Here is a 27,998-nt window from a genome sequence, read left to right on the forward strand (position 1 = left end):
TTTGTTTCAGGTTTAGAAGAGTAGGATGAGAATATTTTTTATATAAGTTTTGAGGTCATCCTTGCAAATTTCCCTAATAAGCTGCAGTAAACTATTTTACCTACTTTTTGCAGTGTAGAGGTACCTGCAAGTTAAAGATGTATCTGAAGAGGAATGTGACAGCAATGTTCACAGCACATGTGAATGGCAGTTCGAAATAATGATCCATGCACAAACTGTGTTTATACTTTATTAAAAAATAGCCAGCAGCTAAAGGTTCCAGTCAATAAAATACCAAACGTCTTAATTACAATATTAAAGGCTTATTGTAACAGTCACCCTTGTGTATGGAATGGCACATCGGTTAGACACGCTACAGGAAGGCAGGAGATTACATTGCTTAGTTTTCCTGTGTAGCTGGGTTTTAAATAAAAAATAAAATAAAGGAACTATTCTGAAGTCAGAGGAGGAACAAGAGGCCTAGCCGTTCTGGGGGCTACGCCATCACACAGCCGTAGTGGAGATCAGGGAATACAGCTGCCATCTTCGGGGCTTGACCTCTGTTCAGCAACAGATCTGAGTTAAGAAATGATGGTAGGGCAATCCACTTCTAGACTCAGCAATAAAAGCCAAGTGTGCAAATTATTTTCATTACGTTTGTGTATATCCAGAAAAACAGCACGTATGTTACCAACATTATCTACTCACATGCGTGTTGTGAACCTCCTGCAGTTACAAAGCAACGTCAGGAAAACAAGGAGTGAAAGATGCATTGTCCTGACAGCAAAACTCATTGGATTGAGAGGATTACTGTTAATTTCCCGAGCACACTTCACTTTTTAAGCTAAGTTACCAGCTGCACTGCTATAGTTCCCTAGGACAATACAAACCAAGAAATGTAGAGATGTTTTTCTGAGCAACTTCCCCTACCTCTGTGAAACTGGCCCATTATCTTACATCCTGAATGCAATGACTTGATCAGAACTTCCCAGCTATGATTTCACTCTGTAAGAGCTGCAGACAGAACACAAGGCAGGTGCTCAGGAGTCGATCCTTCCATAGGAAGAAAACACTGTAGGAAGAAAGGAAGATCAGTCAACAGCAGTGCCTAGCAGCATTTATGTCCTTCAGGTAAAAGGAGGTTTGGGTAGTTTGAGATCAGTGGCTCTCTAGGTCCCTTTATTCTGTCTCTCTTGGTTATTATAAGGCAGTTATACAGCATGACAAAGAAGAAAAACTACACATTATCTTGTATAGAGGAGATCTCTCCACACAGATCTGTTTTTCTGGATAGCAGCAATTCTTGCATAGGTTGGAAGCAACTTTGACTAATGTCAGTTTTCTTCAGGGACAGATCACACTCCATCCAAGTTTCTGAGCTTTGTCAGGCCAGTAAATTCTGAGGCTGCAGTAGTGCTTGATGTCATTAGGGATCTGCCTTTTATTGTGTCTATCCCAAACTATTTTCCTGGCTCGACAAGCTTATCTGTGACTGTGATACAGTAGGCTACAACCTTCATAGTTAGGTTAACCTTTTCAAGTACTTACTTCTTTCTCTCAGCCCTTGGCCAAAGCTGCGGTAGACGTGAATCAGTGCCCAAAACAAAACAGATTTTATTGCAACAGAAATGCAAGAGCCGGTAATGAAAGCAGCTTCCAGAGTGTAAGAATTCCCTTTGCCCCACTCCCTTATCACCTGCAGGGAAATGGAGACATACAGCAATCAACACCTAGTGCCACAAAACCCTGAAGACATAAAATGCAATCAACCATTATGTTTCTGGAAGAAGTCACTAGATAGTAACTGGGGTGGGGTGTGGGAACCTGATCACTTTTTCAGTCTTACTTTCCTGATTCTGTGATTCCCCGGCTGCACACTGATGCTAGCTCAATGCATGGTACCTTCTGATCTCTGCATCATTAAAGGCATATGAAGACAGTACTGTGCCCAGATTGAAAAAGCAATTAAGCTGGAGATAAGGAAACCAGAATTCATCTTACATCTTAGTCTCTTTCCACTGTAAAATATAGAATGAAGTTATGTTCCCTGGCTGTCATTGTATGGTTACTGTCATGCACGTCTGGGGGCTGGCTTCATGATCCCATTTTCATTCATGGCTAGCCTGATTACTGTGCTTATCACATTAGTAATTGCCTAACCTGTGCTTTTTTGAGGGTTCTGACACAAAGAAAATGGCAACTTCTAATTAAAAGCAACAATATTTATATCCTGTAGCTATCTACTGTATTGAAGAAGGGTTGCTGCTCCCATGAACAAAGTATGATCAGGCGTGTTAGTACTAAGATGAGAGACCTCTGCAAAAATCCAGTACTGAAGGGAAGATACTAAGATCTCACAGTCCTCTTTTCCCCCTTCCTGCAGGTTTGAGTCACTGCCCCAGCAGGCCTAGTGATTATCAGGATGAGATTAAAGAAAGCACAGCTCCGACTACTTTGATTTGTAAACAAACTCAAGGGCGTGTACCATATCCCATATCGAGGCAGGTTATGGATGTCCTGGCCAATTTCAGTACAGTTAAGTTTAAGTTCTATTGGTTTGCCTGTTTACACTGCAGAGGGTGGTTAAGCAGCTGCCGTAGAGTCAATCCAGCAGCTTTTTCAGAGCTGAAGTAATTAACGGTAAGTGCAGGTTTTCTTTTTTCTTTTTCTCTCTTTCTCCCTTTTTCTCTCTTTCTCCCTTTTTCTCTCTTTCTCCCTTTTTCTCTCTTTCTCTGTCTTTTTCTCTTTCTCTTTTTCTTTCTCTCGTTTTCTTTCTTCTCTTTCTGTCTCTCTTTTTCTTTCTTTTTCTCTTTCTTTCTCTCTTTTTCTCTCTGTCTTTTTCTCTTTCAGGTAGTCGGATAAAAAGTGCTAAAAAGAATTGGTTTGGAGAACTGACTATATTACAGACCCCTCTAGCACAGAGTATTGCATTGCATGTCCATGCCCTCATTTGCTGGGCACTTGAGTGCTTACTGTTTCCATGCAAAAATGTAAGGAGGCCTAGCTGTTTTCAGGTTGTCATGTTACTCTTATGTCAGAAGCCGCCACCTGCACTTTTCTTCCTAACTGCAACACAAGTATAGCCCCCAAAGACAGTGTGTGGTCCTTTTGTGCTTTGCCAGCAAATAACTGCACAAGCCTGATCTGACGGCGTACTTCAATAAATAGAACCCCAAGGACTTGGATGACTGCAGCCACTGGATTTTTATCAGGATCTGGAGACTATTTATATGAAGTATGAGAAACACTGGCTACTATCAGCATTTGAGCCCTTCCCATGATGAACAATCCGCTTTGTCCTCCTCCTTCCTTACTTCCTTTCATACAAGTGTTAAGGGAGGTGCTGGGGTGCCCCAGAGATAAGTGCTGTATCACTATTCTAGTGCCAAAAAAACGCTTAACACTGGAGTTTGTTGGGCCTGTGCTGTCTCTTGTTTTGGCTACATCAGGATCGACAGCTGGAGGTGCTGCCTAAGAAATTCTTTAAAATATAATGACTCGAGGTCCTGCAGATGGTCAAATCCTCTGGCACCACTTGAAATTTCTTGTGAAGGAGGGGAGGCATTTTTGAGGAGGTGTGTGCCTTGTACTGGAAGATTTTGTTGCATCTTTCCCTAATCATTCTGGACACTTTGCCAGTTGCAGAGACTTTGAGGGCCTTTCTCTCTAAGTAATCAGTTCAATAGCAATTTGATGTGGTTCCTGTCTTGAAATGTTCATCCTGAAGAGGCAGGACATGCCTGCTGCTCTCATTGATTCTAACAGGAGCTGCAACGAAGGGGGGGTGCTCAGGAATGAGGCACCATGTTTTGGCCCAAGGATCCAGTAATGAAGAGGAGGCCTCCAGCCTTGCTCCCCATTATCAAGCAGTAAGTTTGATGAATTACCGTGTAAAGCAGGTAGATGAGATAAGCTACTTCAGGTACATTCTGACACAGAAAAATCCACACTAGAGGTTTCAGTTCTTTTAAAATCTGTAAAACAAGATGAGACATATATAACTTGTTGCTATATACTCTATAAAGGCTACATATAGTTGACTTTTCAAAAGCATTTCAAGTGTTGAGTTCGCAGTTGTAACTTTGCTCTCCACTTGCCTTCCCTACCTGTGTTTTGTTAGCAGGAAATACGGTCTCCGTTTTCCACTGAGCTGGGCCAGGAGTGATGTTGGTCAAATCAGAACTGGTTGTTTCATGGGCACATCCTGACAGCTGTGTGTGATTTGAGCTATCTTGGCATCCTCTTGAGCTCTGCCTTCTTAGAGTAGAGCTCCCAGCTAGCTTAAATGGAGAAGCAGCTGACTCTTCTGAGTTGCATCTAAGCTGATGTCATTTTTCTTTGGGTACGCTCAGATTTTTCTCTAACGAATTAATGTTTTCATAGCTAACAGACTGAAAGTGCTCTGTGACTTTTTTCTCTACCTCTGTTTCTACTACAGAGACTTAAAGTCACTGAGAACTAAAATGTAGGAGGAGCAAGAGAATTTAACTGTCAGAAAAAACTTTCACAATTAACCTTGGGAGTTGGGAGAAAAGAAACGATGGGCTGCTTTTTCAGCAGGTAGCAACTTCCAGCAGTCCTGAACTGAAAGGGCAGGTCTGAGCAAACAAAGGAAAAACAGCTGAGTCACTGCACCAGTGCTATGATAAGATTTGATGCATCTGATCAACCACAGAATTCCTCCCAAACCAATACTGATCCTTCTGCGGTGGTCAGCATATGAACCTCTACAAAAGCATTAAGGGAACTGTCCCTCCCCTAAGGGAGTTTGTCTGTTCTCTGCTACCTCCACTATTGTCTCTGTTTTCTGTGATACTGGATAGTGCTCCTCTTAGGATAATACCAAAAGGGAAAGGAAAACAAAGGCTGAGAAACAAGAGGAGGGGGAAAGGGGAATTAGTAATTAACAGGAGAAAAGAGAAAAAATAAATAATGGAGATAGGTAAAATAAATCCTCTAAGTAAATAGGACTGCATGTATGTAAGTGGAAGAAAAATAATGAATAATTCCCTTGTGAAATGGCATCTGCATCAACCCAGAAATTAGGGAGCAGGAGGTTTCGCTGTGCTTCCAGGTACTGCGGTTACCAGAAAGGACTGCATATGAGGCGTTTCCAAGTTTTTCCTTCTATTATGCTTATACTTTCTGGTAGATTATGTATGTCTCCCTATCTTATGTAACAATGTCAGAGCAGGCGCAGTTTCTAGGAGCACCAAACAAGACAGCGATACATGCTTCTGTGCTCCTGCATCATCTGCCAGAAGCTGATTGTGAAAAACTTGTCTGAACAGGGTAAGGAAACAGATTTCCTATTGTGACTCCTCTGTCAAACTGTCTACATGCTCTAGCCTAAGACAGAATCATTTTTACCTTGGATGCAAAGCTGCCAGACTCTCATGAAATGTACCCACCTTTTCTAAGTTGCCGTTGCCCTGCAGTGCTGCCAGTTACTGAAATACAGCACTACTATATTTTTTTTCCATTAATTTTACATTTGCTATTTCTTAGTTAGACAAGAAGCTGTTAACTTCTTCCAGTAGAGAAGTCACTAATGTAGCTGACTGGGTAGAAAGTAGCCTTCAAGCAGTTCTAATGTAGACAGTTTTGAGCAAAGGGCAAGAATACATACTTATCCCTAGGACATGTACTACAACCAGTTGAACTATTAAGAAACATGTTTGCTATTGATGAAAGCATAAGGAATATCATGTATGTTAAGGCATGAGGCCACCTAACTGAAATGTCTCTTTCTTTCCTTAAAAGAAACAGTGCTTCTTTTAATGCCTAAGGGCAAATCAAAGAGAAGCAAAAGACTTGTGATCTGTGAGTGGCAACTGGTCAGATCAACTTTGTTTCTCGTGGTGGTGGAAAAGTAGCTGAAAGGTTTACACTTTTAATCCTAGCAGGAAAACAAGACATGGTTCTCCTTGCTCCCTTCTTTCCACACCTGATACACTTCAGCTGGAAGCAAAGATCCAGTGCCTCACAAAGGTACGTAAGGAGCTCCTAGGAGGAAACCAAGCTACCATATCCCTATCTGCATTCCGAAGTGTCACACTCACAGTTAGTCCTGTCTCTGTTTTACCCTGCCGGGTAGCTGTTAGTGGCCACGACACTCCAAAGTCCAGGAGAAAGATGATTCTGTGCAACTATTCTCCTAAAGATACTAAAGTATTTTAAAAGCACAGTGCTTGGTGCTAGCTCCATTTTCAGCAAGGAAGGCAATCAAACCACTTAGAAAGCTGTATTTCATCTGTCAGGAATTTGTCTGAATTGCTAAAGCAAACACCCAAGGAGCCTGAAAAACCAACAAGCCCAAACCCCCTAAACTCCTTCCTGGCTATAAGAGACTCGCATATCTGATGCACTTTGGCCCTGATTCTGCAATCGTTCTTGGAACAGAGCTCTCAAGATTCCAGAGGAAGTTCAGTGTGACTGACATGAAGAACTACATTTCAAGTTCACAAATCCTTATGTTAACCTGAAAACTGTCACTCACCTTTAAAGAAGCTGTCCCAATAAAGGACCACTCATCTTTTTGGTGTGGTTTCCTAAGGATCTAAGGCCTATGCAGTCTCACTGTGCCTGTATATCAATCTTCATAATAATTTGGAGGACTGCTGCCAGTTTCGCCTAACTAAGAGGTAGAAATATCGAAGATATTGTGATCCTATAGGTTTCACTGAAGTAGGTAATAAAAGACTGAGAACAATGTCCCTCAGAAAGGAATAACCATAGTGTGACATTGTTTCACCCTGTATGCTCAGTTGAGAGACACAGATTTGTAAGAAACCTGACCTCATTATTGTTGGTGCTCTTGTTTTCTGCTGGGATCCATTCTGGCTCCCTTCCACTTAGCAGTATTACACAGAATGGGATGGCTGTGACTTCCCAGCCTGTGATCACTGCTCAGGGTGACAACTTCTAGTCTCAGAAGTTGACTATTCTTGCTGTGGTGTTCACTGTTAGCTGAACACTTACTGCGATGATGCTAATGGTCACCTTCAGGCAGGCCCAAAGAATCCCTGTTGCTGAGATGATGTTATGTAGAAAAGTCATCTCATGCAGGCTTATCAGCAGAACACACAAGCAGAGCTGGAAAAGAAGAGGCAAAGATTTGGTAAAATTATTAGTTTGAGACCATATAGCCCACCAAAAAATATGTGACACAAATGCCCAGCAACAGTAAGTTGGGCACAGGTCTAAAGGCTAAATTTTTTCCTCAAAAGCTGACAGACTACAAAACGGGACACAAGGACAGATATACTTCCCTGTATGCCCTACTAGCAACAACAAGGAACAGGGAAGGCAGTAAGATGCGCTCCAGATAAAGCATAAGGTAATACAGTAGTAAAGTAAGAATGAAGGGTAGCACGCGGAAGTACAAACTTTTTCTGAACAGATCTTGGGCTCACTTCGCTTATCTGTAACTGCAGGTTGCTATCTCACCCTGATTGCCCTGCTACGTCAGGCTCCCCTCTCCCATCCCAGTATCGTTTTCTCAAACGTGGGAGGCAGCTAGGATGGCTGGAAAGGCTGAGATGTGCGGTGATCATCTTTATTTTAGGAGGCCATGCTGGGTTGGAGCTTCTGGGTGCAATTGGTTTTATGGACATACTTCCCATAAATAAGACTCAGGTTTCCTTCTGGGCAGGACAATGATAAAATATATGTTGATTCATTTTCATGGATTTTAACTAAGCTTCCCTATAGCAAACACCTGGAGAGATGACCGTTGTTAAGCTAATCTTATCTAAAAGGTAAGATACAGGCAGGATTGCTCTACGAAGTTGATAGTTCAGCTCAGCTAGTCTAATTCTAAGATAGTCTCAATAGCAGGGAAAAAGGGAACCCAGGGGAAGAGAGTTCTATACCTGCGCCTGAAGATCAAAGGTCAGCATGGAAAAACAGAGGTTCAGCATGAAGTATTGTGTCTGTAGGCTTTCTAGAGCACCACCCACTCGAAAGGCCATCATGCTTTGACTCTGAATGAGGATGATGGCACAGATCACGTCAAAGGAGCCAACCAAGAGGATCAGAATGAAGCGGGCCTGATGGAGAAGAGAAATAAGGATGTGACTGGCCATGCCAAAACAGGGACAGTCTCCAACCTTAAATCTTCTAGCTGGTGATAAAAGAATAAAGGAGTAAGGAGAACCAGGCTGCCTATTAATAGCATTTTAAATAGACAACGACTAAGGATGACAGTTTGCCACCCTGTTAAGTGGCAAAGATCAGGCCGTTATTTTTGCCACTTGTTGCAACTACTTGGTAATAACCGTAAACTCACGTTGGCTATTTTGGTTTACATTGCCCTCAAGGTAGTAGTTTCACAACTGTTAGGAGAAACATAACCTTTGAGCTCCCAGTAATATCATGAAACTTGTAGCAAGATTTTGCTTCAGGTTTTATCATACAGTTCAAAGAAACCGATTTCTTTGACAGAGATTGGCTCTAAGCCTCCTGTATGGCATAAACTGCTGATTTCAGTGGGGATGGTGGGTTATTCTGAATGCTGTACCTACTAAATTTCAGAAAACACTGGTTTTGTCTGGGTTGTATCCACAACTTTGCTGACATTCACACTAACTGTCTGCTGCTTTAAAGATGGCTGAAGTGGCAAAATGGCCATTATAATTACATTGATATGAGAATATTTATACTAGCATGCCTTATTTTGGCTCAGAAATTTTGCTCAGGTAGTAGGAGTTACAGTTATCCAAGTTACTTTTACAGCAGTATTATCACAAACGTGAGGAGGAGATTCCTTGCTCTGAAGCCATCCAAAAATTATTCTTCAAGAGATGGCAACCAAGCTAGGAAGATGCACCAAAGCAGAATTTGCCTATTCAATTTTCCATATCACCTGTACATTTAGTTAAATGTATTTATCTCAGCAGACTGGGTTGTTAGGGTCAATAAGAAATGGGCATCAAAGAGCTGCAAATTACTTCAAGGTGTGCATCCCAGTCATCAGTGTATACATTAAATAAGAACCTCGAAGTAAAGCCTGGTGTAGAAGATGTACTGTTAAGGACTTACTTTTACTAGATAAATGTGTGACCACAAAAGGGAAGGACTTCTGAGAAGCATGGCAAACGGAAGTTTAACTAGAAATCTTAGGATCGCATAGAATGTAATCCTTGTATTATATTTTACTGTTAGAATGCAAACAAGATAATCAGGAATGGCAGCACCTCCCCTGTATCTTTTTGTTTCCTTGCAGCAGGTCACCATAACTCTTTTAAAAACACATTGCTGCGTTTATGGAGCAGCGGGGCTAATGCCTGTGTCCTTGCATATAGAGTTGAGATTCCAATTCTGTTCATAGGCTACATTTATGTGACTTTAGGCCAGTCCTTTAATAGATGGGAAATCTGAAGTGAAGTAGGTAAAGTGAAGGGTATCTTCTGCCATAATCCTGTGTGAGTAAAACACTTTGATACTTCTCTTACTTTCAGGTACCCAAAGAACAGGTCAGAGAAACAGATTTGCAATTGAGGAGGTGTACATTTTGTTATTCAATGGCAGGAATAATTCAGCCTGGTTTTTCTCTGTTAGGAATGCCCTTATCAGAGATATCTTGCCTTTCTAAGATTTTCAAATCCAAGATGTGGAGAAAAGCAAACTTAATTAATGCCAGGAGACTAACCAGGAGTTTCGGCTTTTCCTCAGCAGAGAGAACTGTGAAGTTGACAATGGAACGAAACATCACTAGCAAGATGGAAAGAACAAAGACGATGAGCTCCTGGCGATTCTCCTGCAGGATTCCTCTAGTCACATAGTATACACAGAACACTGGGAAGGAGGAGGAGAGGTCAGTTACCAGGTGAACGCAGACTGCACATAGTGCAGTTTTTCCGTGTGCTTGATCCAGATGACAGAATGGAGGTATCAGGGCCATCAGGCTCCTCAGTCAAGAGCGCACCTGTATTCTTACCAAGGAGCCTGAATCAGATATTTAAAATGAGTACTCTCCCCTGGGGTTTAGCATACGAGAAATGGAAGAATTTAAGATTTTTTAATTAGTTGTGAAGTAACATTTTGAAAATGGCAACATATTAGCTATTCAAATTAATTAATTGTGGTATGTTATTCTATTAACACTAAATCGAACACTACATTGAAGAGTATATTTGATTTAAATGAAGCATCACCACTTCTATTAAAGAACTGAAATTCCATGATCTTTCCAGTGAGAGTAATTCAGGTGACTGACAAGGAATTTACACATACCTCTACAGTATCGTTTGTGTGGTTCTGACCACTACAAATGGCTTGTGTATTGAATTGAACTGAGACGGGCTGGATTCCTAACGGTTTATTTTTTGTTCTGGAAGTTCTGAAACACCCTGGAAACTGAAAAAAACTGGTTCGGGAAAGTTCTGAGTTCTGTTTTTATAAAATACATCAAACCCCCCCACTCTTAACAGCGCAGTTAGCCATCAATGTTGAACTCTACGCATCCGCTTTGACAAAGCTTGTATAAGGAAAAGGCTTTCCTTTCATAAAAACAGGAATCAGTGCTTTGTTCTTACATAGGGTGCTCCTACAAACACTAGTTAATTCTTACTGTAGACAAAGTAACAATAGATTTCTTTTTCCAGAGGGCTACTTCCTGGATTCCGCACATCAAATAATCTAGTTTTGCTAGGTTGGGACACGGGGACAGAGTGTCGGAGAAGTTTTCAAAGTAAGATAATAACTCTCTAAACAAACCTCGTGAACAAACTTCCTTTTTCACTTTTATTAACAGTGAGAAAACTGAAAATGATTTTCAAATTACAAAGTGAATCATGCGATCTTTTTGCATGTTCATGACCTCAGGAAGAACTGAAAGATTTAAGACTGTATTTCCTTGTTTTGCAAATTCAGCTGCTAACTCAGAAGTGCAAATAATTTGAAAACAAACTTTTTTCTGAGCATTCAGATTCTTGCAGAAATAGCACATAGAATCACAGAATCATTAAGGTTGGAAAAGACCTCTAGGATCATCAAGTCCAACCGCCAACCCAACACTACCATGTCTCCTAAACCATGCCCTGAAGAGCCGCGTCTACATGTCTTTTAAATGCCCCCAGGGACGGTGACTCCCCCACCCTTCTGGGCAGCCCGTGCCAGTGCCTGAGCACTCTTGCAGTGAAGACATTTTTCCTAATATCCAACCTAAACCTCCCCTGACACAGCCATTCCCTCTCATCCTGTCACTGGTGACTTGGGAGCAGAGACCAAACCCCCCTCACTCCAGCCCCATTCAGGCAGCTGCAGAGAGCGAGAAGGTGTCCATCTGAAATAAAGGACATCCCCTTGTTTTGGGTAAGTGAACATTTTTCAACAAATTAAATCCCAAACCCTCTTTAAAGTAAATACCTCCAGTGTTACCCAAGAGATTGTTACGGTTGGGGCATCTATTTTTCTTTAAAGAACTATTACCAGTTCTGTCAGTCTTTGTCTACCCTATCGAAAACACATGTTTTTGGCACGTTTATGGAGGTTAGCTTACACATCTTAAAATCTCAGGGTAAGCCAGTAATAGTTCCTTGAATGAAGTTATCTTTACTGACCAATATGTTGAAAGAACTTTTGTTTACATTAAAACTTTGAAGTAATATGTTAAAAATACACTGGTTTTCCCGATTTAAACCAGAGGTTTTGTGAGAGGCATGCAATTCTTCCTCTGCGTGTGCTGCAGCATGTAATACTAATTAGTATCAGCAGAAGGTAGGAGGGGAAAAATAGATTAGCAAGCATGCTTTCAACTTCCCCATTTATAACATCATGTGATTCATTTGGTTTATTATGAAGGTTCTTCGTTTTTCTCTGAAGCACAAAACAGTGGTTGCTAACAAAACAGTGTGACATTGCAGGCACCAATGGTCTGTTCTAACATTGCAATTTTTGTTGGTAGGCCGAGTCTTGTGTGAAAAGCTGCTAATCAAACCAGAGTTTTGGAATAAAAGTATTGTTTGTATGTGTCTAATTATAGAATCTGAACAGATCTATTGTCTTTGTTCCCTCTGGGCGAAAGCTGGAAAGCAACGACTGCTTATGATTAGCGTGCTTCTCTCGTACACAAGGTGTTACACCCACAGAGTCTATTCTTTTCTACGTTCTTTTGGTGAGTGAGCCAACAGCTAAAACCTGCTAAAGCCTCTGCCTAAAGTACTTACAGCTGTATTTATGTTAAGTTTCATTTCTATTCAATACAAATGGACCCAGAAATACGAACATAAGTTTCTACTGAGTATTTAAATTGGAAACATCCAAGGAAGTTCAGATTTTGCTTCTAGTGGGACAAAAATTATTAGCCAAAAAAAGAAAGCACTTTAAAAAACATGAGGTCCTTGTTTTCTTTTATTAAAATACTTCAGGTGATGCAACATTCTTGCAGGAACTTAACACTGAGACATGACTTAACATTTTCTTGTTTCAGATCAAACCGTGTATGTTTGGTTTCTTGTAATGTAAGAAGGTGCCTTGAAGCCAGCTACAACTCGGGTATAAGCACGGCTCATGTCAGGAGGTGTACGTTCTACGACAAGCCCTGGAGTGTGGACACCTCTGAATTCCCCAGCGTATTACGGCACAGACATTAAAACGGTAAACGGTAAGCTCTCTCTGGCATAGCGGAACATTCAGTCTATCTTACATAAAGTGGCAGCTGTCTGAAAGCACAATCATTGCCACATCTGCCTAATGAAACACCAGTAAGAAAGCTAATTATAGCAAAACTTCCTGAAACCTGAATATTTTTTCACACTGTTCATGCATGAATGTATTCTGGATGACCCCACATCTGTTACTGATCCCTTCCCTAAAATACTACGGGAAAAAGCAACAGTGGCAAAAGCATCTAGCTTGTTAGTGCCAAACTAGCAGATGATTCTACGTGTAACATACCAGGCCAAAAGGAGTAAAAAAAGAAGCTTCAGATGCTGCTTAATTACCACTTTGGGAAAAAATGTATTTGTTTTAAAGTACAAATGGCATGTTTCTTACCAACTCCAACTAACTGAATAAGAGAAATGGTGAAATCTTCCTCGGTTTGTTGAACGAGTGTCTCTATGGTTAGCCCTATGACACTTAGCAGAGACAAAATAGTGACACAGAAGTAGATCTTCACAGGAAATGATAGCTCTGACCAAGGTTTTATCTGTAAAGGAAGAAAATTTTTGAACACAAAACGCAGTATAAACTCGTTGCTGTTTTTAAGAAACTCATTAAAACAAGTTGGCTAAATGACACAAGCGCAGGGTTTTCCCTGGAAAAAGGAAGAGAAACTCTTTACAATTGAAGTGAAACTCCAAAACTGCTGAGGAAGGGAGAACTCCAACTTTATTTCATATTTAATCTCAGCCTAGATCTTTCTGGTTTATGTCTACAGACTGCCTTCTAGTTTTCTCAGTGCCTCACAAGGGCCAATTTCATCTTCTGAAATCGAGATTGCCAATGCCCACCTATACGCCTATCAAAACATAGCGATTAACTTTTTCCCGGTACCTCGTATCGAGGTTTTTAGTTTTCGAAAATTGTAAAGAAAGGTTCACGCTTCCGAGCAACGTGCGGAGGATTTGAGCGGGAGATGGTTTTCCCTTCATCCCAGGCAGTCTGTACCAGAGAGAGCAAAAGCCGCTTCCCTGCGATGTTGGCAGTAAAGGGAAAACGCGGCGCGCGGAGCTGGGGAGTCACCTGGAGGGAGGGCCGAGCCATGACACGGTGGCTGCAGCCCAGCTTCGGACTGCTGTGCTTTTAATACCCCTTCCTCGACACTTCTGCACGCAGTTTTTGAAGGATTGCGTATCCGCTGTTTGAAAACGCGGTTTTATTTAAGCAAAACCAAACTGCTTGAAAACAACGTTGCGCTGGAGCGGCGGCGCCGGCCGAGCCGCGGCTGACAGCGCCGCCGCCGTTCGCTGACACGGTTGCAAGGGGAGCGGGGCACGATTCCCGTTTGCTCTCGCCTCCCCGGCCGCTTGCTGCGGGGTGGCGGCGGGGACGGGCCGGCGCACAGCCCTCCCCGGGGTCGGCGGGGGTACTCACGGGGCCGCAGGGCGTGGGGATGAGCTGCCGGTGCCGCGGGGTGAGGTTCGGCAGAGCGGGGGCTGCGGCGCGGCTGGAGGGGGAAGAGAAGGGGATGCCGTCACGGGCGCCATCCCGCCGCCGGCAGTGACGCCATCCTGCGCGGACGGGCCGTACCAAGCAGCGGCGGGCGCGGGGGGTCGGGCGCGGGGCAGGAGGCGAGGGAGAGCGGAGAGCCGCCGCTCCCCCTCCCTTCCTCCCTCCCCGACGGGGCGAAGCGCGGCGAGGCCCCACCGGTACCTGTCGTCGGTGCCCTCCATGGCCGCTTCGGCGCCGCCCCCCTCCGGTAACGGGACCTACATGGCTGCAGCGCCCGCGCTTCCGGGGCAGGCGCTGCGTGAGGGCCCGTCACTTCCCCGGCCCGGGCGGGAAGCGCTGCCGGAGGGAGGGACGGCCGGAGGGAGGGAGGGCCGCGGCCCCGCCTCAGGGGCTCCCCGCGCCCGGCCCGGCTGCCGAGCGGCCGCCCTTCTCCCCGGGCGGAGGGGCCCGCTCGGACGCCGCCACAGCGGAGGGCGGCCCGGTGGATGCCGCCTGGTTCGATGGAGGGGCCGGCCTCGAGCGCAGCGCCTGGCGGGGCTCTGGCCGCCTGTCACCCCGAGCTGCGGCCCCTGTAACCCCCTTTTCCTTTGTTTTTCCTTTTTTGTTTTCTTTTTCCCCCTCATAAAACCACCTCCCGTTGCCCGCCTGCCGTGACAAAGGGGCGCAAGGCCCTCGGCGGAGGCGCCGCAGTCCCCGGGCTTGCCCCGGCTCCCGGGGCCGGCCCTGCCCGTCCAGCCCCCGCAGCCGCTCCCCGGGCTGACCGCCGGCTCCCGGGAGCGGGGCTGCAGCGGCCGGGCCCTGCCGGTGCGGGGGAAGAGACAAAGCCCGCTGCCTGAGGGCGCTCCGCGTCGGTGCCGGCTGAGGCGCGGCGGGAGGAGGCCGCGCTTCCTCCCGCTCCGCCCTGCTGCGACGGCGGAGCGCCCTGCGAAGGGCCTTGGGCCGAAAGCCGGGTCAAAAAGGCCGTGGTACAGCGCAGCTCCCTCGGCGGGCAGGGGGAGAAGGCAGCTCCCAATACGCGGCTCTTCCCGTGTTTGGGATGCCCGGTCAGCTCCGGGATGCTGCGGGGCATGCGGAAACACCTGCCTGGCAGCTGGCTCTGAGAGAGAGGAGGGAAGGATTTGGGAGTGGGTGACTAGAAAAACAGCTGAAGTGCAGGAAAGTACTAAACTGTTTCAATCTTTTAGCACCTTCCTCGCTGTATGGGAGATATTAAGCTTTGCGGTTGTGTTTATAGTCTGTGTTTATAAACATCTTGGATGCTGTCCTCATTTAATGAGCCTGCGTTAGTATGTACAGCTTTCTTGGGATGCTGGCTTCTGTGCGTTCGTCCTGTTGGGAGCGATGTTTGGGTGACCTGTGCTGCACGGTAGTAGATGAAGATACGCACCCCAAGCCTCTTTTTTCCAGTTGCAGATTAGCCTTAGTTTCTCTAATATTCGCAACATTTTTGAGCGTTTATTTTTTTGTGTGAGGTGTAAAGCTGACTTTATATGTAGAGTTCTTTGTGGATATCTGTCTTTATATATAGGTACTATCAAGTGGTCAGAAAAACTGTAGGAATGGCTTTTTGTCTTTGCCGTTAGATGGTGGTTGTTCCAAAGGCTAGAGCACTTCCAGTCTTAGACAAATAAATGCAGTAAGAAACTGTGGGTGTCATACATGTAGTGGTGATTGTCAGACTCTGCTTAGCTGTTTAAGAAATAATTAGATCTTCTGACCCCACAGTATCAGTTTTGAGGTGAGCTGCATCACAGAAGAATTTCATATTAGATTTCTTGGAGCACCTGATAGATGCTTGCCAGTGAATATATTTCAACCATAAAGAATACTTAGTATGCTCAGTGGGAGAATCATGAAGGACCTTGTGCATAACCAGGGTTGCAGTAGATAGTTAAGAACCACAGGATCTGTAGTGCTGGAAATGCTAAGGTTTATTTTGCTTGTTGCTTGTTGCTGTATGTGTTATCTTTAAATAATTTTATTTTTCAGTTCTAAGGAAAGACTCTGGTTATATTGAACTCTGGCTATACTGTTGGCTTTTTTATTTTTGACAGTTTCCTAAAAATTAGGGTTAAAACTGTAGTTTCTCAAGAAAAGAAAGTTTAAGTGAGTACTGTTAATGAGGATTTTTGACATGTGTCAGGGATAATCTCATCGACAGAATTTAACACCTGAGTTGGTTTTATCTCTTGCCTTTTCAGGTTATTTTATCAAATATGTCTGTGAAAGAACTTTACGTTCACTTTCAAAGAAGATGGCTAGGTGGTGTTAGCGTTGGGTGAAGACAGCTCATCTGGCTGCCCTTATCTAATCTGCACCTGTCGCAGAAAATATCAGTGAAGGCCGAGGTGTGGCGGATGTGTCTGGGCCCTGTTACAGCTTTGTCAAGCGCTTACAACTGGATTTTCACCTGCTGCTTTGCCCCTCGCATCTCTGCAGTGCTGAAGGAAGGGGGATGTGACACAGACCTCCCCTTTGCTGGAGAAGGAAAACTGATTTTGCTTGCTTTAAATTGCGTTAGAAAATTGTACTGCTGTCACACTTCATTGGAGGTCAATTTCTTGGTTTTTTTTTTTCTTTCTTATTCACTTCAGTGTGGAATGTTATAGTCTCCTTGAAAAACGTTTTCTCATGGAAGATCTAATGCAAAGATGCAGTGTGTGTGTTCTTGTTAACTTGGGTGGCTTCTGCATTTTAATTTTTGCTAAACTTGATGTTTCTTCCAAGACCTGTAGAAAACAATCCACGTAGATGTACTGCTTTTACAGTGATGAGGTTAAGCTGTACTGGTGAGAATTAAGCATAGATGATATATACTAGTCCTGGTGAGGATTAAGAGTGACCTTTCCCCTGCAGCCTTACATTTCAGGGGGGAGCAGTTTCCCTGGTTTGATCTACCACATGTCCGCAAAAACATTTGTTGTAGTTGCAGTGAGCGAAGGGGGTGCTGTTTATTTCAGGTGTGAGCTGGTGCTAATTCAAAATGCCCACTAACCTGTGACACCGTTTCCACAAAAGCACTGTACAGATAGCTGTCATTTCTATATATTCGTGCAGGCTGCCTGGCAGCAAAATGATGTTTATTCCCATGGAGGCCACTTGCACGCAATAGAAAATGGTGTAAGCAATTTAGTAATCAAACCTAGTGTGACTACCCTGTTAAAAACCTGAGGGGAGAGTAATACTTTTTTTTTTTTTTAATTAAAACTAGATACTTAAAAGCACAAGCAGATAATGTCCTCATTTATTTTCTTCACACTCAAGTCTTCTGAGAAAAGTTTTTTTCCTGCTCCTCTTTTAAGTTTGGAATGAATGTACTTCTAATTAAATTTTGAACTGCTCTGGGTAGAAAGGGAGTTTGAATACAGTGGTCTTATGAATATGACATCTTAAAGCCTAAGAAACTGGGGAGTCATTGAATTAGTAATTATTTCTTTTAAGTAGGAATTTGAGACTCTTAAAGCTTATATTCCGTATTTTTTCCACCTTCAACATTTTTATTGCTAATGTAGTTAAAAGTTGGAGGAAATAAAAGGAAGAGTGTAAAATGTATTGCCTGCTCTTTGTTCTTGTGAGCTGGAAGATTGAATGTTTGTGTGTGATCCAAGAGAAACAGCCTGCCAACCACTGCCACGTTTTCATCTATTGGTAAACATCAGCTGCTGGTTGGTCTTGAGGGAGGAAGACTGAATTAGTTCCAGATGGAGAACTCTTTCAGCCCACTTAAGACTTTCCAGTTGATTTAAGAGAGCAGGTCAGTAATTTAGGGGAGTAGTTTTGTTCTTATTTGCTGTTCTGATTCCTGCAATGTGTGGAATGAGCGATATCAAATATGATATCGCAGTGCTGCTGAGGGTGGGAGTTCCATTGTGCTTATCTGCTTTTGTTTTTAATCAAGTGATATAAACAGAAAATCTGTTAACAAAGTTCTGATAACTAATGGTTTTGAATGTAGAGGTGTATATTTTTAAGACCTGAAAAAGGAGGAGTCATCAAGAATTGTGTTTCTTAACAAATTTCCTTAAGGAATGCATATCTTCATTCAGATTGGCTAGTTTTGTCTTAAACTGGGTTAACACAAGTATGTGGTTTAACGCGATCGTGTCAGAGGGTCCTGTACCCCAGTGTGCTGCTAGCATGGTTTCCTAGTAAAATGGAAAGAGATAAGGGGATAGGGATGGAAACCTTCTGTGCGTGGCTGTGGTAACAGAAACAGAGAACATGAGGAATGGAAAATGTCCGTGTAAACTAGCTGCTCTTTAGGATATGGAGACTGACAGGATATATTTAACTCTTAGTACCTCTTTATGGTTTATTTTGAGATGCCACATTGGACATTAAAAAAGCATGAAGAAAATACAGTATCCTGTTCACATGCTAACAAAATCTTGGCAGGAGCAGTAGCTCTTGTTACAACTCTTGTATTTTTGCTTGCCATTGATTGTTTCTTGTGCTGCCATTGCTTGATGCTCTGTAGTATTGGCATCTCATTTCAGACAGCTTTTCCAAGATGTCTAGTGATGAACTTCCCTGTCAAGAATTACTCTTTAATGTATAAGGTCCATCATCTTGTTTATCCAGCAAATGTGCTTCCGGAGAAAAGTTTTTAAAATTTAATTTCTCCTGATGTTTGTTTGTTGAGGAGCAAAAGAGGTCTTGTCTGTCATTTCATTCTCTTCTGATTAACCCTATTTTTTGCTCATACAACACAGATTGCAAAATAGAAAGCAATAAATCCTATAGTGTGTTCGAATGTTGTAGATAAGCTGCTCAGGTGCAATTTATTTCTTTCTTAATTCAGACTTTGAATCTGTTAGGGTTATGATGCTAACGAACATTACATGACTTGATAAGAATAAAGGTCACTGTTTTTTATATTCTCTGTACTTTTCTGCTGTAACTTGCCACATTTCATGAAATTCGTAAAGGGAGAAAGCTTCAGCTGTGAACTCTTTAATGCCTTTTTCTGTCAGATCTTTTAAAAAGACTTTTAAGAATTATTGCAAGTACTAATACCAAATAGCAAGCTAGAACAGTGCTGCAATGGCAAAATAAGTAATGCTGTGTTATTTACAAGTAATTAAATAGAGAACAAGTCTTTTCAGAAAGCTCTTGGGCTTATTTTCGTACTTTCATAGAGTCACAGAATCATTAAGGTTGGAAAAGACCTCTGGGATCATCGAGTACAACGGTTTGTTCACCTAGATCTCACAGTTACCAGGGTAATTGTGTTTATGATTACTGGAAGTTATAGTCCTTGATTATTGATTGCTTATTATTTTGACTAGAGGTGATAACAGGTAAAGTAGTACTAAGGGTACAGGCTCCTGCCCAGATATTCTGGGTTGTGAAGATTTTTCTGTGGAGTGGTTATAAGAAGACCTTAGATGGAGATCAAAGAAACTGTAGAATCTTGAAGAGGAGTTAATTATAATGGAAAAGGCTGTGTTGATGTGCTTTAGAAGAGAAGTAACTTAAAAACACATGAAGTCTCTTGTGTATATGTGTGCTAGTTTAGAATTAAATCTCCCTCAGATATGTTCTTAGTGCTTAATCTTGGTATCATTATGTTAGGAGTGCAAAATCCAGTTCAAAAGGCAAGCTACGGAAGTCCTTTTTATCTTTCATGAACTGCAGGTGAAATGTGGTATCTTTGCTGCGTTAGGGGTTTGAAATGTCATTACATTCAAAGCTACATGCTCTTTTCCTCCTTTCTCCTTTTTTTTTTTTTCATTCTTAGGCAGAAAAAAATGGAATAGACCACATGAAGAAGCATGTGAAGCGTATTTTTATGCAAGATGTTATTTGGAGGACCAAGTACACTTTTTCAGGCCATGGGAGATGAAAGACTAATCACATGATATTTTTGTTCCATCGAAGTGCTGTTCTGTGCTAAGTCAATGTTGGTTTGTATTAAGGACAAAGATTAATTTCTTAATGTCAGCATGTTGACTGTGACAAGCGCTCAGACGCCGGAGGAACCTAATCCTCCCCCCCTTGAAGAAAAGCCAAAGCCAAAATCACTATTTCATTTGGGTTCGCTCTTTGCGAACAGGAGTGAAAAATTTGTAATTGCTAGGAGTGATAGTGTCCCAGAGGAGAACGTTCTGAAAATAACTATCACGGAGACTACAGTCATTGAGTCGGACTTGGGCATCTGGAATTCTCATGCTCTCATCTACCTCACTTTGTGGTTTTTCTTCAGCTTTTGCACTCTTTTTCTTAACAAATACATTCTTTCATTACTGGAAGGAGAGCCCAGCATGCTAGGTAACCCTACCGTTCTTTTACACTTTAATTCCAGTAAGATATTTGACAATACCAGATCCTCCTCTATAAAGTTGAGGGACAAAATGGTTCAACTGAAGTGAAAAAGACATAATTAGGAGACGTGGGGATGGATCTTGGGGCTGGGAGCTCATGAGTTGTGATCTCGGCCTGTAAAAGGGCTTCTGACACTGTCCTTTCCTCCACTTGCTGAAAGATGGTATGAAACTTTGCTCATAGAGGAGCTGTACGATGCTGTTTGAGAACTAAGCTAAAAAGAAAAATGTGATTTTGTTTTTTGTGTTGGAGGGTAGTGTGAGTTTTCAATAAAATTGAGTCAGTTGTTGATAGTCTCCAGAGTTGTTAATCTTCACTTGTTTGCCTGTAGAAGGGCGTTTCATCTGTAAACGGGATTTTGTAGGTGTATACCACCTTTGTTTATTCTGTTGCCTTGCTGGTAGATGCAGAAGTAAAGGGCTTCTGTGATAATTACTGTCTAGTTTTTATGAATTCTCATGTTTCTTAACTGCTAAAAGTCCTACACATAAGTTTGTCTAAGAAATTTTCTTGCATTGCTTGATTTGTCATGTTCCCATCATCTTCTGATTTTTTTTTTTTTCTCTCATCTTTCTTTAGGTGCTGTTCAAATGCTTTCAACCACCTTCATTGGCTGTATAAAAATGTTTGTTCCATGCTGCTTGTATCAACACAAAACACGCATCTCTTATCCACCCAATTTCATCATGATAATGCTGTTTGTTGGATTAATGAGGTAAATAGTTAAATATTTCCTAGAGATGCCTCTGGTTGCTTCGTTGCGTTCTTCCAAATGGAAGCTATATTTTCATGGCTCTCCTCCTTTTCATTGTTGAGTGGAAGGCGTTTGGAGTTTTCACCGTTCCCCCCAAAATAATGACAGGATAATTTTATTTTTAGTTCCTATGGCTAAATGTTATGTTTCTTTTTCCAGATATTGGGTTTTTGGATAGCTTGGCTTCCCATCACATTTAGCTTCTTTCAGAACATACTTCTCTTTCCATTTACTTCCTCTTTTCAGGCCAATGTTTTAGCGTACTAGTATTTATGATGATGTTGCTTTGTTCCCTCACCTTTTTCCAGCGATTTACCTCAAAAGTGATAGAGGCTGTTAACATTTATCTTTTTAAAAGTAAGCGTTTGCAGTGTGCTGGGATAGTATCAGTTTGAGGTTTAGAATCATGGCATCACAGAATCATTAAGGTTGGAAAAGACCTCTAGGATCATCAAGTCCAACCATCAACCCAATACTACCGTGTCTCCTTAACCATGCCCTGAACTGCTGCGTCTACACGTCTTTTAAATACCTCCAGGGATGGTGACTGTACCACCCTTCTGGGCAGCCCGTTCCAGTGCCTGACCACTCTTTCAGTGAAGAAATCGTTCCTAATATCCAATCTAAACCTCCCCTGATGCAGCTGGAAGCCATTTCCTCTCCTTTAGGAAAGAGTAAGAACATATGATTTCATTTCCTGTACACTGCAAAAGTGATAAAGGATAACAAGATTCCAGTTAATTCAGAGTAGCTTTATCATAATTAATCTGCCACCCTGTTGTTTAATTTCATGGCTTAAAGTATGGTAAATGTGTAGTGTACCTAATTCACACCAAAGATGGATAACTGCAAATAAACGGTAATTCACCAAGGAAATTTTATCATCAGCAGAATTGTATTAACTTTTTCGGCTGAGCCTATTGAAAACTTTAGCTTAGAACACTGTTACCTGAAGCTTGGTTAGAGCTTATTAAAAAGTAAACTTTGTTTTCTGGAAGTCCACTGTGCATCCAAACAAATTGCACAGTTGCCCAAGGGTGCCTTCACTTGTGCTAAATGAATAATAACGTTTAAGCCAAAGCAGAAAGAAATGGGTCTGACACATTCCACCTCGCAGGTGCTGTGGAGTAGAAGTGTGCAGCTGATCAGTTACTGCAGCTCAGTCAAGCTGCCGCGGTTTGGTTACTTTATTGCCAGCTACACCTCTCCATATACTTGGTTACTGCAGCTCAAATTTATAAACCTAGAGAAGTTATAATGCCATTCTTTTTACGCTAGAAGTCTAAGAGTAGACAAGCTCTTAAAGCATTATTTTATTTTCTGTTTAATTTCATGTGTTCTTCCATTACAGATTTGCCACAGTAGTCTTGGGTCTTGTGAGCTTGAAAAATGTGGCAGTTTCATTTGCAGAAACTGTTAAAAGCTCTGCACCTATTTTTACTGTTATCATGTCTCGGATGATATTAGGAGAATACACTGGTAAGTACTTTGCTGTTGAAATTAGATTTTTTTTTTGTGTGTGTATAATACTGTCACGTAGCTGGCCATGGATGAGGAGATTCCACTGAAATATATAAATGCAGTTGGAAGAACCATTCTGTTTGAATGCAATAAGTAGAGTATATATAAAGTAAAAAAGGATTTATTTTAATGCAGCTGTGTGAGGGCATTGCTGCTCTGGAGTTACCTTTCTGTCAAGAAAACATTACTGCAGCCTTAACTAACTGAAGTTTGGTGTGTTCCGTCTTATAGGGACAGCTTGCTGCTCAGAATTGAAAATTCTTCAATTTCTTCACTGTGTTCACTCTCTGATTTAAAAACAAACAAAAACAAAACAATAAAACAAAAAAACCCACCAAAAACAAAACCCAAGAAACACACAACAAAAAAAACCCAAACACCTGGCTTACAGTATAATGTCTTCCAGTCCAGTATAATTCCTTTGTGATTCCACTTGCAATTGCGTTCTATTTGCTTGAAGAGATTTTGCTTGTTACCAGCTATAAGTCACAGGAGTAATACAGAAGCCACGTATAGGTTGCTTTGTAATGCAAAATGGCAAAAGGCTGAAATAAGTCTTTCAACTAAAGTAGTTAAGGTGGAAATCAAGCTTTCAAAAAACTCTACTTCCAATTACATATATATCAGATAATACAGTAATTAAACTCAGACTTAAATTTTTCTTCTCATTTGTAGGATTGCTGGTTAATCTCTCTCTCATTCCTGTTATGGGTGGGCTAGCTCTATGTACAGCTACTGAAATCAGCTTCAACATTCTGGGTTTCTCGGCAGCTTTATCTACTAACATCATGGACTGGTGAGGCATAATGATAGTTGTGTGTGCGGAATAAAGGAATTTTGTTTCTTGGTAGATTGAAGAAAGCTGTTGCCTGTAGTTATTTTTGTACACTACATTTAAAGGTCGGTATTTAAAATTTATTTTTATCAAAGGTACAGTTTCTCTGTCATACCTGCTAGCATTCATGAGATTAAAAAATAGTACAACTCCTTAGTTTAAAGGAGTTAGACCAAACTCCTTTCTGTAGTTGCATGTGTAGAATGTGAAATGTGTAGAATACATATATACCTCCTTAAGGGAAACAACTGTCTTTCTCAGGGATTGATTTGTTTGTGATGAATAAAACACAGATAAATTGTGGTTTGTTTTTTTTTTTTTTCCTCCAGTTTGCAAAATGTCTTTTCCAAAAAACTACTCAGTGGAGATAAATACAGATTTTCGTAAGTATTAAAAATATTTCAGGTTTGGTTACAGGTGGACTTTGGGCCACATAAGGAAACCACCTATTTATGATTATATTGCACCAAGAATTTTTATCTCAGACTGTTCACAGAGAGCTTTAACGTAAATAATTTTATCAGGGAAAGAAAACTCTATGCTCAGATCCCACTGTGATAGGTCAGAGTCTCACAGTCGGCTAAAAGTCTCAGCATATCCAGAAAGAAGTCTTTATTCTGCAGTCATAAAGCAGCCCTTACCATTAGTAGGCATGCAGAACCAAACTTTAGAACTCACTCAATGTTTTAACTATGAAACACGAGCCTGGAGCAAAATCTTGTGGTAAAATACATACCGACAGCTATACATGTATATAGGTATATTTTACCACAAGATGAGATGCTAGTTTCGGTCTTGAAAACCAACACAAAAAGCAAAACACTATCTTTGCAATAGATTGCTGAATTTGTTGTCTCCAAAGCTTGGTAGGTGGCTTTTAGTCTTTTTGATATCTGTAAATCCAATTATGATGCAGCTTTCTTCAGCTCTAAGAGGAAGCTTTTAATAATTTTAATCAAGTTTTTTCTCCTTTGTAGAGCCCCAGAGCTTCAGTTCTACACAAGTGCTGCTGCAGTAGTTATGCTTATTCCAGCTTGGATATTTTTCATGGTAATTTGAATTCACTAACACTGATTTATGTTTTCTTTTTGACTTGTGAACAGAATGTGCAACTAAGGTTAATCTTAATTTTTACTTTTCTTCCCATTTTTTTTTAATCGCCCTGAAATGCATTTCATCATGTGTTTGCAAGAGAGAAAAGAGGTAAAAGAGAGGAAGGGGGGAGGTAAAAGAGACAATTTTTTTCAAGAAATAATTTAATATAGACATGAGTTGACAAGTGGGCCAGAAAGCCTGAGTTCATTTCAGGATTTTTGAGATCATGTCATATTTTTGTTTAAGGGCATTTAAAGATTTAGATAATGACTTGAAAACCAAACTTTATATATTTATCGACTTTTCGCTGATATTCACATGGCATACAGGAATATTAACTCTCTGAAAGCAAAACTGAGCTGAAGGAAGTATAATGTAGCAGGTTAAATATGTATCCTTCATATTCTGGCATTTCATTGCCATGCATCAGTGTTCAGAAGCGAGAATATCTCCCAGGCAGGCTGAACACACTGGTAAGTTCAGTCAGATGAGAGCTGTTCCTCGAATATATTCTTTTGGGGGGAAGATTTGTAGGCTCTAAATGGCTGGTATATTCTAGGTTTGGTTTTGTTGTTTTGCTGAAGTTTTACATGTAAAACTGTATCTGCTTATGAGGTGGGTGGAAAATCACTCGTACATTTGTTTATAAACTGAACTCTTAAAGTCCTCTTTGTTGTTGTTGTTCAGGATGTTCCTGTGATTGGGAAAAGTGGGAGGAGCTTCAGCTACAACCAAGATGTTGTGGTACTTCTCTTAATAGATGGAGTCTTGTTCCACTTACAAAGTGTGACAGCCTATGCCTTGATGGGAAAAATTTCTCCTGTGACTTTCAGGTAAAACTGTTTTTTCATGTCGAGAACACTATTTTATTTTCTTTTTTTTCTTGCTCAGTATTTCTGCTTGAGAACTAGTCAGTAAAAGGGATTGTGCAAAGAGATAAATAATGTAAACGCATAAATGCATCAAATCAAGAAGAAAACTTCTCACATCTGGATCACCAACACTTTGTGGTTTGTTCCCTTGCTGTGTGAGGAGAGCAGCATCTGAGCCATGCTGTTGAGCTTGTGCAACTCACTTACTTACTCACTTACTCAAGTGAGCTTGTGCTCACTTACTAGCAGAGGGGTGTTGTACTGGGGTTTAAGAGCCATTCCTTAAAGCTGGTTAATGAGACTGAACAGATTCACTGAAACCCTAGATCCAGCGTTTAAGCTGCCGTTTGCTTCAGTGATAAGGCCATACCTCTATACATCTCGGTGCAGTACAGAACATGACCAGTCAGCTCGGCATTCCTTTTTTCTGAAGCATGACACCAGCACGTCAACTGTATTTGTTGACTTATATGCGTTCTCTAAAGACAGCTTCCACCTACATTATCAGTTATCGGTGGCTTTATTAGGCTGTTACACAATTCTGATTCGATAATCAGTCATTTGTATGAAGAGCCCTAGCGCCTGTGGGGTAATCCTGGTCCTAAACTCTGAAGGCTTCTGCTGTCGTACACTTTCACGTGCCCCTGCTACAGCCTTGTGACAATTCACTGTTACCCACATGCTGATTCTTAAGTTGTTAGTCTTCTCTGTATAACAGGATGTAAAAGTGTATATTTGTATTTACATGTATACAGAATTTCTTAACTACTTGTTATAATGTTTCTGGTACGATTTAGATATCGATTATTTTCAGGTTATAATGCTGTATTACCTGAACAGTAGCAGCAGACTTGCAAATCGTAGTTATGGTGCTAGCGTTCTCTTAGCACCGTCTAGATGCCTCTGTTAGCTAGGAATGAATTGCTAACGCTGTACTGCATACTTAAAAGCAAAGAGAAAACCAGAGGTGAATTGTTCGTACTAGCTCTAAGATTGAGATGAGTGTAAAGATATGAGTGCTGATATACAAGCAGCTTGATTATAGGATTAGCTTGAGGGGGAGAAGTGGAATCTGAGTTGGTGTTTAAAAAGCAAGCAGAACAAAGAGAGGTCCTGCTACACTGAAGCATGGTTCTGTGTGGGATACGAGAAAGCTTCCTTTGGCCTTAATTTTTATATTCCTTTCCAGTGTTGCTAGTACCGTGAAGCATGCGCTGTCAATCTGGCTAAGTATTATTGTGTTTGGTAACAAAATCACGAGTCTCTCGGCCATTGGGACTGTTCTAGTGACAATTGGAGTTCTTCTATATAACAAGGCAAAGCAGCATCAGCAAGAGACTATACACAGCCTAGCAGCTGCCGCCCCGCAGTCCGCCGAAAGTACAACTGAAGATACTGAGCCACTAGTTCCCAAGGATTTGGAACCGTATGATTAACATGGCCATTTATTCTTCCAGCCTCATGTAACTCAAAGGAACTCTTCCTGAAAGTGGTTGTTTCTTCAACTGTTGATGCTGATTTGGTTCCTTTGAGTTCATGGCAGGTCAAGCCTGAGACTTGAAGCAGAGAGAAAACAACAGGAAGAATCCAGTAACCCTTGATTTAATGAGAAACTGATGTACCAGAGGACCTAGTGTCATACAATGTGGTAAACGTGGGCTTTATTGTCTTTCCTTGACTGCAAATAACATACAAGTGTATACTAGAGAAGGACCTTCAGTGTCTCATGGGAAAACGGTTTTTCTCCCTACCCATCAAACTAATGTGAATACCGTGACGGGTCCATGATTTCTGCTTGCTTGCAGTGGAATGAAATTGGTGCGTAACTGAAATTCCTAATTGTTTGTTACTCTGCGCTGCCGGCGTCCTCCATCGTTTGTGTGCGTTGTAGAGCTGGACGAAGGAACCCCCTCCTTCCCCAACAAATTACTTACTTTGGTATATGGTTAGTTGAAGTGAACTGTGGAAATGAGTCCGTGCCCCAAAGCAGCAATGAGCAGCTATTTCTGACTACAAAGCTAGGAATGAAAAGTGATGTTTTCTACTGAATTTTAACATGGAAATACCGCATCCTGGTTGTGTATTGACAATATTGAAATGCAAGTATACACACGCAGACATACACTGTATCAATGGAGTGTTGAATTAAATATTTGCAGTTGCTTAGAGGTAAAAAAAACACTGAAAGATTTTGGTGAGAAAGGAAGCAGGTTCTCTATATTTCTATAAGAAACCATTTTAATATTTTAATTTCTTGCATTTTATGATATATTTCTGTTACAAGAAATAAATCGGGTTTTTTAATTATTTCTAAGAGTGCAACAAAATACTGCCTTTTAGAAACTCAGGGTTATAATTCTGACCTATGTGCAAAGTATTTCTATCATTTCTGGTTATGTAAAGAATCTCAGAGGTACCTGTGACAGAGACGGAAGAGAGATCACTAAAGGGAAGAATATGAATCATAAGCTGAGGCTTATCTTTATTTCTACTGCTTTAA

The 27,998-nt window shown here is 41.5% G+C and overlaps 3 protein-coding genes across 13 annotated transcripts in view; 2 read left to right on the forward strand and 1 right to left on the reverse strand.

Moving 5' to 3' along the window:
- The window catches only part of NADK (NAD kinase), a 39,196-nt gene extending 29,411 nt beyond the window's left edge, over window positions 1-9,785 (forward strand). The window contains exon 12 of the mRNA XM_064470460.1: window positions 9,658-9,785. Within this exon, the coding sequence (XP_064326530.1) occupies window positions 9,658-9,697 (40 nt within the window). The 3' untranslated portion in view covers window positions 9,698-9,785. The remainder of the gene's footprint in view (window positions 1-9,657) is intronic.
- Window positions 216-14,407, reverse strand: LOC104051845 (uncharacterized). 5 transcript variants are annotated; one of them, XR_010375864.1, is made up of 10 exons: window positions 14,299-14,407; window positions 14,020-14,092; window positions 12,979-13,132; window positions 9,632-9,777; window positions 7,854-8,030; window positions 6,961-7,074; window positions 3,867-3,953; window positions 1,528-1,675; window positions 910-1,051; window positions 216-539 (listed from the first exon to the last, which is right to left on the reverse strand). XR_010375864.1 is itself a non-coding variant. In XM_064470470.1 (9 exons), exons 1-9 carry the CDS (start codon window positions 14,316-14,318, stop codon window positions 1,020-1,022), a joined length of 951 nt encoding a protein of 316 aa, XP_064326540.1. In that variant the 5' UTR covers window positions 14,319-14,407; the 3' UTR covers window positions 216-1,019. The 5 variants fall into 5 exon arrangements, 4 of the variants coding, with proteins under 4 accessions (XP_064326540.1, XP_064326541.1, XP_064326543.1 ...); XM_064470470.1 differs by having other exon boundaries at window positions 216-1,051; XM_064470471.1 differs by lacking the exon at window positions 14,299-14,407 and adding an exon at window positions 13,669-13,783 and having other exon boundaries at window positions 216-1,051.
- On the forward strand, window positions 14,208-27,807 carry SLC35E2B (solute carrier family 35 member E2B). 7 transcript variants are annotated; one of them, XM_064470465.1, is made up of 10 exons: window positions 14,561-14,668; window positions 16,299-16,649; window positions 19,838-20,367; window positions 21,001-21,136; window positions 22,527-22,654; window positions 23,372-23,492; window positions 23,861-23,914; window positions 24,509-24,581; window positions 25,314-25,459; window positions 26,688-27,807. In XM_064470465.1, exons 3-10 carry the CDS (start codon window positions 20,043-20,045, stop codon window positions 26,932-26,934), a joined length of 1,230 nt encoding a protein of 409 aa, XP_064326535.1. In that variant the 5' UTR covers window positions 14,561-14,668; window positions 16,299-16,649; window positions 19,838-20,042; the 3' UTR covers window positions 26,935-27,807. The 7 variants fall into 7 exon arrangements, with proteins under 7 accessions (XP_064326537.1, XP_064326533.1, XP_064326539.1 ...); XM_064470467.1 differs by lacking the exons at window positions 14,561-14,668; window positions 16,299-16,649 and adding an exon at window positions 14,208-14,344; XM_064470464.1 differs by lacking the exon at window positions 16,299-16,649 and having other exon boundaries at window positions 14,539-14,668.
- The last annotated feature ends 191 nt before the right edge of the window (window positions 27,808-27,998 follow it).

This window comes from Phalacrocorax carbo, chromosome 20, assembly GCF_963921805.1.
Source record: "Phalacrocorax carbo chromosome 20, bPhaCar2.1, whole genome shotgun sequence".
Taxonomy (NCBI): domain Eukaryota; kingdom Metazoa; phylum Chordata; class Aves; order Suliformes; family Phalacrocoracidae; genus Phalacrocorax; species Phalacrocorax carbo.

What these genes read in the sequence shown, in the direction of transcription:
- SLC35E2B (XM_064470463.1), top strand. Translation starts at nt 14,317, where the DNA reads ATGGCCGCTTCGGCGCCGCCCCCCTCCGGTAACGGGACCTACATGGCT. An exon ending in GATATTAGGAGAATACACTG is followed by an intron (nt 22,655 to 23,371) that starts GTAAGTACTTTG and finishes TCTCATTTGTAG; the next exon opens with GATTGCTGGTTAATCTCTCT. An exon ending in TCTACTAACATCATGGACTG is followed by an intron (nt 23,493 to 23,860) that starts GTGAGGCATAAT and finishes TTTTTCCTCCAG; the next exon opens with TTTGCAAAATGTCTTTTCCA.
- LOC104051845 (XM_064470470.1), bottom strand. Translation starts at nt 14,318, where the DNA reads ATGGAGGGCACCGACGACAG. An exon ending in AGGAAAAGCCGAAACTCCTG is followed by an intron (nt 8,031 to 9,631) that starts GTTAGTCTCCTG and finishes CTTCTCCATCAG; the next exon opens with GCCCGCTTCATTCTGATCCT. An exon ending in CCTTTGATCTTCAGGCGCAG is followed by an intron (nt 7,075 to 7,853) that starts GTATAGAACTCT and finishes CTTCTTTTCCAG; the next exon opens with CTCTGCTTGTGTGTTCTGCT.